Source organism: Columba livia, chromosome 2 (assembly GCF_036013475.1).
Source record: "Columba livia isolate bColLiv1 breed racing homer chromosome 2, bColLiv1.pat.W.v2, whole genome shotgun sequence".
Taxonomy (NCBI): Eukaryota; Metazoa; Chordata; class Aves; order Columbiformes; family Columbidae; genus Columba; species Columba livia.
The window spans coordinates 66,202,069-66,217,554 of record NC_088603.1 but is presented as its reverse complement, the minus strand read 5'-3'; the positions used below and the strand labels follow the sequence as shown (position 1 = coordinate 66,217,554).

Sequence of the window (15,486 nt, the reverse complement as noted above, 5' to 3'; positions counted from 1 at the left end):
GTCATATTTGAACAACTTCCAATCGCCTTGCAGCTGCACACTAAGCGCTACGATGATACATCCTCTACATCTACTAGTTACAAACTAGCACAGAATTAGACTTTTTTTTCCTCCCTCTGATTTACGTATTAGCTAAGAGTTTTATCTCAAGTTGTAGATGTGTTGTACCTCCTACACACAAACCATAGTGGCCAAATTTTAATTTAAATAAATAAATAAATTATCCCAGGGAGTCTGTATGAAATAGGAAATTTCAACAAATTTTAAAAAAACCCACAAAACTCTCTTACATTAGATGCCTTGGAAAATAGCACTAGACAAAGATGCAACAGAATATTCAGGAGAGGGTTTTACCTCCCTAATTAAACCTTCTGAATGAAAACACACCAGTTATTGTCATTTTCAAACATGACTTGCCTCAACGTAATAAATTTGCCCAGAAGTACAGGAACTAAAGATGTCAGCAGATGTCAGCCTGCTGTGGGGATCCTCGCTGTACCACAGGCCAGCTTCTGCACTGAGCGAGCTTCAATTCTTAGTAGAGAAAAGACATTTACCAAGCAGAGTCTGCCTGACCTTAGGTAATCCTGTGGAGGAGTCTGGCACACACTCACTAGAAATAGTTTCCACTGACCCGATTTCACTAAGAGAGGAGGTGGAGTCAAAAGGCTCACTGCAGGCAAGCTTCCAAAACAGCGAATATTTATCTCAGGTTTATCTCCTTAGCCCTGAAGCCACAAGGAGAAGTTCACGCAGTCGCACTCTGCTACGACATTAAACACGCTACTGAGGGGATTGCCAAGCCACAGACACCATGACGGTATCACTGGCAGCGGGCTCCTACTTCTGCTTTTGACAGCAAAAAGAAGAAATGCTGAAGCACACAGAGGAAACACACTTCACTAAACACATCACACCTCCAAAGTGACCTCATTTTTTTTTGGTGAAAGCTCCCAAAGAACATTTCTTATGCCTTCATGATAGGAGCATTTCATTTCAAAGAGTATTTGCTTCTGGAGGCATGTCCTGGGATGCACTAGATGCATGGAGTCAGTAGCGATGACTGCCTGCTTGAACTTTGGCTCTTTCCCACATTGCAGCTCTTGCAGGGCTTTTGTGTCACCAGTGGCAAGTGATCTTGGTGCAGTTTCAAGTGGACAAATGCCCAGTGAAGCAGGCAAGGCATGAGCAGGCACAACAAAGAGACTGACCTCCCCTTGCCCACCCTGCACATGCCCTGCTGTGCCACCCTTGGGGACGTGCTGCGGAGCACAGGTACCCACAGCTGCTGGAACATGAAGTGCAACGTATTGCACTTCATACATTTAAAGACAAAAACAAAACAAACCAAAACAACAAAACAAAACACAAGCAAAAAAACAAAACACAACAACAAAAAAACCCCAACTGAACTCATAGGACCAGTTAGTATTTCTGTATGGCGTTTTATAATAACACGGTAACAGAGTACATGTACGTTTCCATCAGCAGATGTATTTTCTTTGTAAAAACTGGCTATTGTACCTTGGTTCCTTTCTTTTGTGGTTGACAGTAAGCCACTGAGAGGGGAAAAACAAGCAACAAAGCACTAACCACTCAACAAAAATTCACTGCCTGATGTGACACTTGTTACCGAATTATCTGCTTATATGGCTTTTCGAGAGGGCTCTTTCACTGACCATCCCTTTTTAAGCGGTTTGCTGAGAATAATGCTGCAGTTCTGCATTTGGGATAGAGTGGACACATAACAATGTCCATTCTTTCTGGATAGCGATGTCCACCAGAACACTCACATAAGAGGTACAGATATGACATCTGTAGGGAGGAAAACTGCTTGAGTCTTCCTCATAATTCAGCTCTGATCTCTCACAAAGACCAACAGAAGGCTGAAAGCAATGCCGATGTGTGTGGTGATTTTCACAAACTGAGTTTCTTTTCTGTAAGGTATGGTACAAAAACACTCACGTATGCACAATCATTCCCTGACATTCACTAAATGAGCTGCAATATTAGGAAGTGTTTCTTGGACGCTGCAAGAACTAAAAGAGGAAACCAAAAAGCTCTATGGTCTTAGTTGAGCAAAGGATTAAAGCAGATACAATGTCATACGGACAAGGAGCTCCTCTGAGTTCCATCCAGATGATGATTTGCATATGGCACTTGTTCATATAGTTTGCTGGACTCCAACCATACCTGTTACTAGTTTCCAAAAATCCCAGTCAAGTTCCCTTGATTTAAACCAATTTCTCCCTAAGGCCATAATATTACAATACTCAGGCTGAGTCTGAGTATTGTATCAAAAAACCCCAAACTGTACATTAGTATTACCATTTTTATAAAGTTGTATAGAAACCAGGCAACTTACCAGCATAATCCTCTTAGCATAAAGAAGAAATAATAGAGAGAAAAAGAGTTATGATTTAGTTTTTCTAGGTACAATGTATAAATGCTATGGCAAACCAAGCAAAATAAAATATGCATGTTTCTAAGACTGATTTGTACTAAAGGGGAAGCACAGCATTCAGTTATTTTACAGTTAGTGTTCAACATTTTCTTTGAGATAGTAGTCAAGATAAAATTCCTAAACTATGCCACTGCATTTTTGTGAAATAATATGAAAGAAGTTCAGTAAAATACATATACTTTTAAAAAAAGTAATTGAAAATTAAGTGCAAACTGGAACTGCTTTTCATAAAAACCTGGCATGTAGTTTAAAAAAAAGAAAGAGAGAGTTTTCATCTAGGACTATGCAATGCATAAAAAACTCTTAAATCCAGAAATTGCTGCAAGCAGCTTGAGTACAGTTTTGATTGTGGGAGTCAGTGACCAAACCTACCCTTTGCACAAGTTAGAAGAATTAACTAGTCACCAGTAGGGAACAAGTTTCCTTACTTCTTAACCTTGAAGTGATGAGTCACAGTTTGATCTTCCCTCTTCCAGTTTACCTAAGACATGACTCAGAATTTACCTTGTTCTCTCCATCTCTACTTTAGTTTTACAAGCTGTGCTCTCAAAACGGGGGAACTCCAAACAAATAGGTCAATCAACTATTACTAAATAACAATAAAATACATTTGAAAGCACACATCAAAAGGATTATGCATGCAAGGTGTTGAGTGCACAAAGCAGGGCAAGAGAGCAAATGAGGTATGCCACCTTTCAGCACCGACACAGGGAAACACTCATTTAACATCTGTCTTGTCACTTTAGGGAACTGACATTGGGAATCTGATGGCGCTACAACCGGTTACGTGCCTTTTTGATGTGGATTAAAGATTCATCCTTGCAATTAGATATCACCAGAGACTTATGGGATACCAAGACCTCAAATAAAGTTGGCAGATGACAGGATTTCTCTTTTCCCTTAAAGATTCCCTTAAACTCAGTGTTTTGCTTTCTCAGTGTATAAGCCCAGCCACATTTGCCCAAAAAGGATGGGAGGCTGCAAGGAGATGGACATCGCTCCATAAATTCTGTCTCTGTTGTTTCTGAGGGAGAACATTAAGGGCATCCTTCCAGCCAGGAGCCTGTTTGAATGCTTCCCTATTACCACATGCAATAGATGTAGAACCACCAAACACAGCAGAATGAGCAAGAGAAGGTCCAGTTGCTGCTCATACATGGTAAAACTACCATCAGGGAGTATATTTTGTGTCTGTGGGTTACCACATCTGTTTAGGTATGTGCATAAAGCTTCAGTGGGCACATATTATTTACAGCTCAGGAAAATAGGTTTTAAGTAAGATTTATGATGCTGACGTGGGCTTCAGCACTTTGGATTGAAAGTTTTTATTAGTACCACTAAAATATTTTTATTTATTCTTAGTTTTTAAAATACACCATGAAGATATAATTCACATCCATACTTCATTTTCCAGTTGTTTACTGCTTGGCAGTTTTATGTTTGACTGAAGTTTAGGAATTGGTTTATATCTTGAAGCATCAGGACAAAATCAAATAACAGAGTAAATTTGGATACTGTTCTTTCAGTACTGTTATTATACGCAAGCTCATCATTAGATAGGAGTAGCTCCTTTTTCATCAAGAGTGCAGAAAATGCTACCTAGTCTATAACATAAACAACCACCATCCGTCTTCTTCTACCTCAGTCTCAGCTGGATCTTTATTAACTTTCTTTAGAGAAAGACAGCTAATATGCTTCACAGTGCATTTCTGAAGGCACTATTCAGAAAAACATGCTCTCTCACAACTCTGTCTCTGTCTTGTACACACACAGAGCTATAGCATTCCAATTCCATTTATAGGCTTCTTGGTATGTCACGTTCTTTCAAGAAAGGATTTTGTGTATTAAAAGAAGTGCAGAAAAAAAAATATAGAACTAAGTTTCCCCAAATGTATGAGTTGCCATCTCTTCCCCTTCCTCTAATAAAAACTCGAACGTCTCAGAAGAACGTTCCCTCCTTAAACTAAATGCTTAAACCTACCACCTCATACAAAGACACATGCACACAGACAGCAGAACCCTTCAGTATCCTATTCTATGCCTATAAGACAGAGCCTTGGAAGAGGCATTTACAACTTACTGTGCAGTTTACAGAAATTTTTCATACTATGTTACTACTTACTCTGTATTCAGACATTCAGTTAAACAACTACAGATTATCCCATTGTTTTTAAATCATGCAAAAGCATACCTCCATCTCATAAACGAAATATATAGGGTTAGCTGTCTGTAATTTTGTAAAGCATCCTCTACTGCTTCAGCAAAATCAGAGACTACAGTATATATGAAAAACACTGTTCCACAGAAATGCATGGCACATAAAAAGTTGTGCTATTTAAACAGCAGCCACAACCTGGCCCTGCAAGAGAACCCATAAGACCAGTGCTGACAGCAAAAGCTGATCTCATGTGTCTCTGCCCAGGTCACCCACTCACCCACCTCCCAGCTCCCCCAGCCACTCGCTCCTGCCCCAGCCCTCCCCTCCTGCCTGCTGCAGTGCCCTGGTGGGAAACACCTTCCAGCTGGGGCATGGAGGTAAATCAGAACAGAGGAAAGGGTGACCCAGAGCTGATGGTTGTGCCCAGTAAGGTGCGAGCAGAGCAACCCACTCCACTTTTCCGGGGAGACCACCAGGGACCAGAGCCACAGCTGCATGGCTCACCAAGCCTGCAAGTGCTCCTCCAGCACGGGTGAGTCACTGCACAGGCTCATCCTCCCAGGCTGCTCTCAGTGCAAGTCTAGCTAACCAAATTCTACCTTCCTAACTAGATAGTGCCTACCAAGAAAACAGCAGAAACAACAAGTCAGTGCAAAAATCAAACAGTGTTTATTCCTTCCTTGTAAAAAAGTAGCCTTAGAAAAAGCTTAAGGGAAATAAAATTGCAGGCACTCCCTAGATAACATAAAAATTATTCTCAAAACATACCAAATTTAACTAATACAAATTGACACAGGACCCACCTTGCAGATTCACTCACCCGGAAAAATCTGTAGTGAGAATACCATAATGGAATATGTATATTCGGCTTATGTGGCACAATGTGAGGTATCCCATAGCTACAACAAAGGAGTACCTAAAAACATAACATACGGAACACATAGTTACCAGCACAAGTACCAACAAGAACTAGAATCACTCACACTGGGCTTGGGCTTTTTCAGGGGTAGAGCTTGATTTGTATAAATTAGGTTGTTAACAAGTCTGAAGCTATGTTATAAGATCTGGCAGATTTTTTCAAAGAGGACTGATGTTTTGTGTACTCAGCTGAAACGTTACAGAGTTGTCTCCTCACACTGAGGGTGGGGATAAAGAAGAAATAGGATGACTTCAAGTTGGGCATTTCTATTTCAGAGTTTCTAGACTCATATATTATGTTGAAATTTCTGTCTGACTCGAGTGTTTGGAAGCAGGTGATACTGTATGAGTGTTGCTGAAGTTATCCATTGCCTTTTTTATCTGTAAACACTCTTCACGTACCTGTATAACTCTTCTTCAGATCTGCCAGAAACTAAAATACTCTCTTCTGATTTTGTATAAAGGCAAATAATGACATGCAGCCTTATGTTTTCAGCTATAAATACTGAAAGGTGCCCTTTTCCAGAAGAAGCATTCCTTAAGTGGAGCTTGACAAGCTCTGTTTTTCAAGATGATTGCAAAATTATTTTAGTCAAGAAAGGAGCATGACTCTGTCTTAACAACTGAGAGGTCTGAGCTCTAGAGGTGTTGCAGCATCTCGGTGGAGCAGATGCAGCCTTTACTACAACTAACTTCTCCCTTATTCACCTGAGCAAGAAAGAGGACACTGGGAAGGTAAGGAGCAGATGGATATTCAGAAATAAGACTGACGAAGCAAACTAGACATTGCAACAGGGAGCCGGGACAACAGAATGAAAGGCTAGCATCATATAGACAGGCCAGGACCAGGTCTGCTGGTATCCCCTGCATCAGGAAAAGATAGCCACATGGAGGAGAAGACACAAAGACCTACAAAGGAATGAAACTGCACATCCTGCATACCCAGCAGAGCTGAGACACAGGAGGTCAAGCAGGCTGGTAGCACACACTGACAAGTGGGGTCCCCCTAGACTCGTGGAAAGATTGATCATGGTGGGGATCTAAAGGTGAAATCACACAAGAGGAAAAGTCAGCAGACCTCTGAAAACAATCCAGGCCTTTATAAAATCATGACTGGCTTTAAAAGAAATGAGTTTTTCCTCCCTGGGGACTGATAAACTGCAGTGTGAGTGACAGTGACGGATCGCAAGGCAACCTGCAGGTCACACGGCCCACAGCAAACAGCTGGATGAAAGGCAGGCTGAGGGGACATGACAGGTTCTTCAGAAGATTCAGAGCAGAATTTATCTTGTTTTATTTCAGTCATGCATCCAGTCCAGCCTCAGCAAGATCCTTGGGCTCCCTTTCATCAATAGAGAACAGCGAGCTTCCCTCCAAAAGCAAGTCACCCAGCTCAGACGTGTAACGGTGATAGATGGGATAAAGCACCTAAAGTAAGCCTCAATGCTTAAGTGTAAAGCACCTAGATCAAAATGGGGGTGGGTAGGAGAGATATACAGAACTGCTGCAGCAGCTGGGAGCATTTCTGATGCTGGATTAATTTGTCCATTTATACTCCTTGAAGGTTGTTGGCAACCTGACCAGAGAACAAACTAGCAGAAAATAACCAGGGAAAGGACCATTCAGGTTAAATTATGTAGTTTCTGTATTTCATTTATTCACTTCCACTTGCATTTTGGAGGGAAAAAAGCCAAGTTTTGGAGCCCCACTATGAAGGATCCAATGCTCTTACAGGCCCTCTGTATGAAGAGGTCCAGCCATTAAACTGGTATTTTTCAAGCTTATTCTCAAACAGCTTGAATACACTGTTATTCTGCCAAAACTAATAATGTGGATTTTCTTTTAGTCTCACTGCTATGGCTAGTGGAATACAGTACAAAAGACCTAACCCAATCTTCCCAGGCCTCCTAAAGTTTTTCAGCATGTTGGACTGATATTTCATATTGAGTCAAATCAAGATGTGTCTATCTTGCAGCATTGACATTATATGAACCTGCTTAATTTGTGTTCAGTGTACAGTTATTTTTTCCATTATAACTAACTGGCTAAACAGTAAGAATGAGAGGTTCTCCTATTGAAACTGTGCCCATTTCCCTACCACCTTCTCACCTTCTCCAGGAAGACATAAGTATTGGATGATTCCCTCCACAGACTTGGTTCCTCTGATCCACCCTGAGTAACTCCTGCATTTTCCACCAAGTCAAGGGAAGGGACAATGACCAGGTGACAAGTAATAGACATTTTTAGCACTTTTTCTTTCTGGTGTCTGGATGGCATTTCTTTCATAAATATTGTCCAAATACTTAAAAAAAAATTATTAACTACCTCTGGACTTCTGGCCTTTGCACTCTGTGAGGGGGTGGAAAAACCCTCCTTGATTCACACCTGCCTTGCTGGTGCAAAATGCTAGTGACTGCTGTAGACAAGCCTGTCACTTAAGGTTCATGTTTCTAAACAATCCTAGACAAATCATAAGTGATGGTTCCCATTTGGATATCAGAGAGGGGTCATACCTCAGGAAGAGATAAAGAAGGGTAGACAATTATCTGAGTTTTAGACCCTCAGACAGCCCTGGCCCTGAAGAGGAGAGAAGAAAAGGTTTCCATTTCCCAGCCCACACTGATGTGGATGTGGGCATTCAGCAGCAGCTACAGAGACACAATGGAGACAAAAATCACCTGTAACACACCCAAACCAAAGGACAGTATTAACCACATGCTCTTACGGAAGCCAACACAAAAGGAAAAAAAGTAGGAAGAACAGCCAGCTCATCCTTCTAGCCTCCTATAAAGAAGCAGTTTCACAAATTAAAACTCCTAGTTATGCAGACTGATGGGAAGCAAAGAAGTCCACCTACACAATTTTAAAAACTCCCACCTACTGACCTCTGACAGAGAGTATGGTACCCACATGAGAAGGCTCAGTGACTGAGCACAGAAGTTTTTCCACATGAACTTTCTCTTACTCAGTAAAAGAAGCAGATGTAACTACCATGTAGTTTTCATTTTCATATGAAAATGCTTTTGTCTTTTAGCCAGGAAGGCGCTCATTTGATAAAGCACTTTTAGGAGTCCTAGGTGTCTTCCTTCCTCTGAGACGTGTATAGGCAAAAGAAAGATCCCATGGTTGAGAACTTGTCATGATGTTGTAAGCTTCTGCTTCAAAGCAGTGACATTTCTGGTACTTTCTACTTTTTCAAGCTCAAAGCCCAGTACCAAATGCAAGACTTGATTTCATAGATCACAAAGTTAAGCTGCCACAGTGACCTTATTTGAATTACCTAACTCAAGAGTAAGTGGAAAATACCTAAAGGCCAAACAGCAAGGGGGAAAACACATTACAAAAGATTAACAAAAGCGATCCTCAAGGACACAAGACCAAGGAGAATATGACTTCATTATGTTTAGGAAACTAGAGGTTAGGGCATAAATTGTTAAGCCTGTGAAAGCTGACTTCTGAGGCCAGTAACTTCATAGTGAAATGCAATATATCAACATAAAAACCACAAATTGATATTACAGCTGTTTCTGTAACTAAATGGACAAAGCTCCTGCAAATAACTGGGAAAGGCAGGAAAAAAGAGAATGTGGCCCTAAAAAATCCTCATGCATCTCCATGAAAGGAGAGAAGTTGTCAGTGGGGCAGCTCCAGACTTGCAGCTACGTCAGCTCACCTGTGGATGTTGGGAATACTCGCCATATTCATAATGCCATAGTTCATCATCACCAGGACAAAAAGATGAATGGAATACCTTGAAAACAACAAAGTGAGTATTTAGATAATTTCTGCATGACCTGGAGCTGTAGCTGTTCAGAGCAATGGAATATTTTTCCATGCAAATGCCACGAATGCCATGTCATGTCAGGGTATCAGTAAACAAGGATTATCACAATGACATCTTTATACCCTGAATATCCTACATAGATTAATACTATCAAGTAGAGATTGTCAATGTGTTTCATTCGGAGAAAGAGCAGCCTGGTTCAAAATGCTCGTTCAAACTGGATGTGTTTTTTCCAAAAGAGGTATCTTCACAGCAGACTGGTGTGGCTTTAACTTCCAGAACAAACATTACAGATTAAATATTTCACTTAAAAATATTTTCAAGGCTCATTTTACTTTGAGGGTTTGGGACGGTTGTGCTGGCTAGGATTTTTTTTTTTTTTTTTTTTTTTTAGCATAACATAGAAACTGCCTTAAGACTAAAAAGATGTAATCAAGAAAAGACAATATGAATTTTAAAAATATTTTTACCCAAGCCTTGTCTACATGGTGACTAAATACTCACCACCCAAAGCAGAAGACAGCAAAGTATATTCCAAAGAGGGTGGCAAATGCATGGCGAACAGCAGAGCTGGCATGACTGGGACCCAAGTAAATACGAAACCAAAACGCAGCCAAAAGTGCAAACAGTTGGCAGGCTACAAAATTGATCTGTAAAAGACAAACAAAACACAAAAGGATTGTGATTCATGGATGACGGGGGAAAGGAGTCTCTCCATTCTCAAAACAAGAAAGAGCAGAGCCAGGAAAAGAGGTGGACAGGGGAGTGAGCGCAATGAATCTTTTGTTTCTTAGCATTCTCACTGGTGAGCAGAAGCGGTAACTTTCCTTGGCCAGCGATGGATGGGATTAAACAAGCATGTAGCCAGCCAAAGCCTCAGACAGAAGAGCAGGCTGCTGCTGCCACAGGTACAGGCAGGCTCTCCCCAGGGCAGGGCTCTGCTCTGCTGCCAGCCCAGCCCAGGGCAGGGATATCAGCCCCCTCTCTGTCCTCCTGGTGGGAGACAGAGGCCAGGAAGCAGACCAGTACTCCAAAGCACTGCCCCGGTGCCCAACTTTCTGCACAAAACCCAAAACAGAGGCAAAATCAACAATCCTGATGTGATACTGTTTCATAAGCAAGAACTGGACAGCCTTCTTAGCTGAAATGCTCTACTCGACAGCATCCTCCATGCGGGCCTTTCAATTTACCAATTTTTGCAGTTCAAGAGTGCAAATAAAACAACTTTGCTCTACCATAATGCAGACAGCTAAAGGAAAACGCTCCTCAATTTTTCTTTGGCTATTGCATGTCTCTATAGAGCCTGGGAAGCAGTTTGGCCCCACTGTAAGGAGGCAGAAATGGCAGTAGGAGCACAAGACAAGCATATGCTGAGGGCAAGCAGTCCATGACTAGAGTCTACTATCAGACACAAGGACAAGCAAAAGCTTCAGTATCCTCAGAGCAAAACTGGCACCAAGCTGCCTCCTTCAAGGCACCTTCTCTTTGACAAACTGAGCAAAAATTCCAAAAGTCAGAAGAACAACAGAGCTCAGGAGCTGTCTCTAACAGAGGAATGCAGCAATAGGTTATGCAAGCCTGGATCCTAGACGGCTGAAGTTAAATTCATTTACTCTGCTGCAGTCCTTTCCTTTCATTCTTTTTCTTTTATTTTCTTTTTTTAACAAAACAAACAAACAAACAAACAACAACAACAACAAAAGACTAATTCACCCTGACTTTCCAGCAGCAAGTCATCCTAGAATGAGTAAAACTAAATAGGCTGATAGGCTGCACCACATAAGCAATAACTTGAATAAGAGGATTATCCAAAGCTATTAGTCTGGGCCAGGATGATATATCTCACTGAGAAATGCCCTGACATGTTGAATGTCCAGAAGAGATGGTTGGATTCGGCCAGACTTCTTGTTAAAAACATTTACAACGTGTTTAACATGACACTACAGCCCAATACTGCTTTTATTCTGGTGGACTATATCCAAAGTGGTGCTGTTCAAGCAAATGCTTTTAGTAAAGGTTTGTTGGCTACACTGTTGCAGTTCCTTTATTTCAGTGACCAGGCACCCATGCAAAAGAATCTAAATGCTTAGATAGGCTGAATTTCAGTTCTTTGGGGCAGAGACAATATCAATTAATTTCTTGTTCATGTAAGCAACCAGCATTTATAACAGAGGGTATCAGAGAACTATACACAAAAGCAAGTGATTAGCAATGTCTTATTATGACAATACTTTATACTTTATTTAAATAAGACAATTCTTATTTTCTGTGCAAAGTTTAGAAAGTAAGAGGAAAAAAATTGCACTGGTCTCACAAAACCCAGATGCTGTAGTACAAATTCCAAACTCTCACATGATCTATTGCCACACAGTTACACTCAAAACACTAACTCCCACTTTCTCTCTTCCCACAGCCAAAGGTACAACAGAAGTGGCTAAGAGAGGCCATCCCCTATAGAGCTGCTCCAACTGCATCCTTTCTGAGCAAGTTTCCAAGACTGATGGATGCTAACTCACCAATGCCAATTCAGTAAACGTTAATCCCATCTCAGCCTGCTCTCAGTTAGGGTCATATCAGTACATCCAGTGAAGCTCAACTGTGTGGTATGCAGAGCCTCTCTGACGCAGTATAACAGAGGAAAGTGCAGAGACTCCAAGAAACCTGATGTGGCTGATTGTTTAAAACACAATACTCCCTTTCTGTGCAGCATCACTCATGGAAGCTTTATACCAGTAAAAACCATTGAGATAAGCAAGCCTTTGCTTTTTACTTTCATCCAATTCTTGTACATTCAGTTCAAGATTGTGAAAAATGCTGGGACTTCAGAGGCTCACACAAACAGCAAAATGCCAGATCCCACCATAGGCACACTTGTGGTAGTATTTACATAGGTAAGGCAGGTAGCCCCAGCAGCAGCAAGAAAGGAAGCAGCAGAGACTGCATCACAAGCCAACATGCAGTACAGAACAGCACAGCAGCCTTGCACACATACGCTGTTGCTTGCCTGTCCTATCAATTCTTCCGAGCACGTGTTACCTGTGCTACTCGGATTAAACTTAGCACAGGTACACCAGCCAGGCCACTATCACATCTTCATTTTGTTTTGCAAATTAACCAAGATGATTTCTTCTCTGTGCTGGTTTTGCAGGAGTTGGGGTAAATCCTTGTATAAAAGCAAAAGTACACACTCGCGTTACATTTCAATCAGCCTTCCATCTATAATACAAGGGTTGTTTCTGCACAGCAGCCAAACACCACAGATCCGATGTACTCAGCAAGCAATACTAGTTTTCATTTACCTTTTTTGTACTGAATTAAGTTTAAAAGTACTTTACAGAGGAATGGCTACAGAATGCCACTAGAAGTTACAGCTTTGACTCAAAAACCTAAAGATTAACTATCCTTTTAAGGATCTGTAAATGACAGCGACGGTGTCGAAGAGACACAAGCACACATTGGGATTGGCGGGTGTCATTTGAACATAACGTGACCTACCACAATAGCATAAAGGAAGTGAGAAGGCTGCACCCAATGCAATGCTTAGGAGATCAATTCCCAGATAGCAAAAAAATGCAGTCTGAAATGCAGAAAGATAAGACTTTTGCTCACCGGCTGAGAACATTCCTGCCTTTGCCCTCCTCAACTGCAGCCACCATAACTCTTCAGCAGCTTTCCAGGTTCTGCTCCTCCATGGCCACGTTTTTCTGACATACAGCACTGCTGTATTTGTTTTTCTTTGTCTACTATTAAGGCTTTCAGGATTTTTTTTGTACTTATAGTAACACGTACACATTACAAACCACATGATCATTTTTAAAGGATTCAACAGCAGAGGGGTTTGGAGAGGTATACCAATGAACAATAAAGCCAAGTAAATACAATATCTACTGATCAAATCTTTCTGCCATCCATTAGGTATTTAGTACATGTTGGAAAAAAAAATAAAGGGAAATAGTATTGGAGAATACTTCTTGTATCTGTCCACCTATAAACCTGCACTTAGAATCTGAATGCACCAAAATGATCTCTGATTTCTGTGGGGTTCAATTTGAAGACCAAAACTTAGTGGTGCAGAGCTTACTGCAAGGTCTAGTGTATAGTTTACTGCAAAATTGACTTTTAGACGTGACGAGTAATTGCGGAATACTTCTGCAGATCAATCACTTTTGAGTTTACCTGAGCCAAGCTGAAAGCGTGGATAAAGCAGGGCAAATCTTTTCTTAACTATAACCCTCCAAAGAGATGCAGGGAAGTTGTTTGTGTCTTGACTGTGAGGAATGTAACACAAATGTCAAGACACCAGTAAAACCGTGGTGCTGCTTTCCAAGTGCTGAGAAAAGTGGTTTTGCCTGGCAGGATGAACTCCATATTCAAAACTGAGCACTAACTTTGGTACCAGATCAGTCTGGTCTGTTCTCCACAGAGTAATAGAGGGATACAATAGCTTTTCACAGGGCTACCGCCTCTATTTAGTTATTTATAGGCATTTTAAACACATGCAGCATTCACCTCTGTACACATGCAGACTGCCGGTTCATCTGACAGTCGCTTTACTGTACTCCATTTAATTTTTTTCTTCACTCTACATATTTATGATACCTAAGAAAAAACAGAGCCTTAAGATTTTAAGAAATATTGTACTGCATCACAAATGAAGTAACAGTCCCACTTTCCTCCCTTTCCAAGGAGGAAAGGATTCATATTATTCCCTTTTGGTTATTTCCACTGTTGCTAAAAACACTTTGTAAACAGCAAATTGAGAGCTTCTGAGCATTGATGAATGGTGTCCACACAAAAATAACATGGAAACAGAAATTATATGAAAATTAACCTTTCTCATTCCAACCCACCATTATAAGTCACTTAACCCACATTTTGAGCTAGTCACATCAATTCAGTGCTGCAATCATATTTTTTTTCATATCTGGTTTCAACTTTGCTAGTAGAAAAGAAACACCTTTGCTTTTCACAGCCATTTTCTTCCACGCTTTAGCAAATAAGACCTAAGAAAATTAGGAATCAGAGCACATGATACCTTGCCAAAACAAGATACTATCTTACTTTCATTTTCCCTGATGAAACATGAGAAGACAGAAAGGCAGCTTCATCACGGTATCCTGCACCGACATCTGGAAGACGCGTCTCTGAGTCACAGCCAGCTGAAGACAGCCTTGCAATGCAGAAACAAGATATCTGCACTTTGGGAGAGAAAATCTGGAACAGCTCCAGCCCAACTTGGTTGATGGTTATTGTTGTCTGGTTAAGGAATTCTTTAATATCTGATAGTCTCAAATTTAAAAGGCCAGATGGATCCAGAGCATGTAAACATGAGGTATGAACAACAAGAAAAAAAAATAAACTGCAGTTCCTCCCTTTATCCATTCAAAATCTGTATCAGCAATAACTCAAAGTGATGCTTAGACTGCAAATCTGTGTTTTATATAAAGCTGGCAACCAGGCCAAATCAACCAACAAAGCACCTATGATGTTGCCATGAGAATAATCAAACATAATGGCTTTGGGATCTCCCTATTCTATTATGCTGAAATCAAAGTCCTTAAAGTACATAAAAGGTTCATTCCATCTGCCTCAAGCTTTTGCACCTTCTTCCATTTTTAACAGGGTGAAAACAGCTCAGCAAATGTTTGACTGGTACTGTAGGAAGGAGAAATACTAACTCTTAGGGATCCAGAGTCACCTTTTCAGTCACCTCCATGAACAGGCAGGGCATATTACACAGGGAAGTCACATCTTCAACTTGCTAACCATTCTCGGAGGAAGACCACAAAATGTTTTGCTTTATCTTTTATTGGGTCCCATTAACTATCTGGGAGTGGGCACTTTTAAGGGCAACAGCCAGATGGCAAGTCACAAAATAAAAGCTCCAAATACCTGGCATTAAATACATGTCTCTCAAAATCGCGGCATTTGGAGGACATGAGCCCATTGCTGATTACACTGAGTGGTAACTACGATCCCCTTTTGTTCCTGGTGGCAAATTGGCTTAAAAAAAAAAAGAGCAATTTGTCAAATTCCTCTTAACATGAAAGTCATGGAGCCATCGTGCATTTCCAAAAGGAGACAGGTAAATGTCTTGTCCGGTGCACTGGAAAATTACTGAAAAAAATCACACAAAAGAAATCTTACAGGGAGAAAATGGGA

The 15,486-nt window shown here is 40.9% G+C and overlaps 1 protein-coding gene across 5 annotated transcripts in view; it reads right to left on the bottom strand.

Annotated features, from left to right (window-relative positions):
* MBOAT1 (membrane bound O-acyltransferase domain containing 1) overlaps positions 1-15,486 on the bottom strand; it is a 57,542-nt gene that overhangs the window by 23,301 nt on the left and 18,755 nt on the right. For 2 of the 5 annotated variants that reach the window (XM_065052305.1, XM_065052307.1), the window contains exons 2-4: positions 9,829-9,974; positions 9,214-9,291; positions 5,426-5,538 (exon numbers count right to left, since the gene is read on the bottom strand). In XM_065052305.1, coding sequence (XP_064908377.1) covers positions 5,426-5,538; positions 9,214-9,291; positions 9,829-9,974 — 337 coding nt within the window. Of the gene's footprint in view, positions 1-2,365; positions 5,389-5,425; positions 5,539-9,213; positions 9,292-9,828; positions 9,975-15,486 lie in introns of those variants that run through there. The other 3 variants (XM_065052306.1, XM_065052308.1, XM_065052309.1) reach the window with 2 other exon arrangements.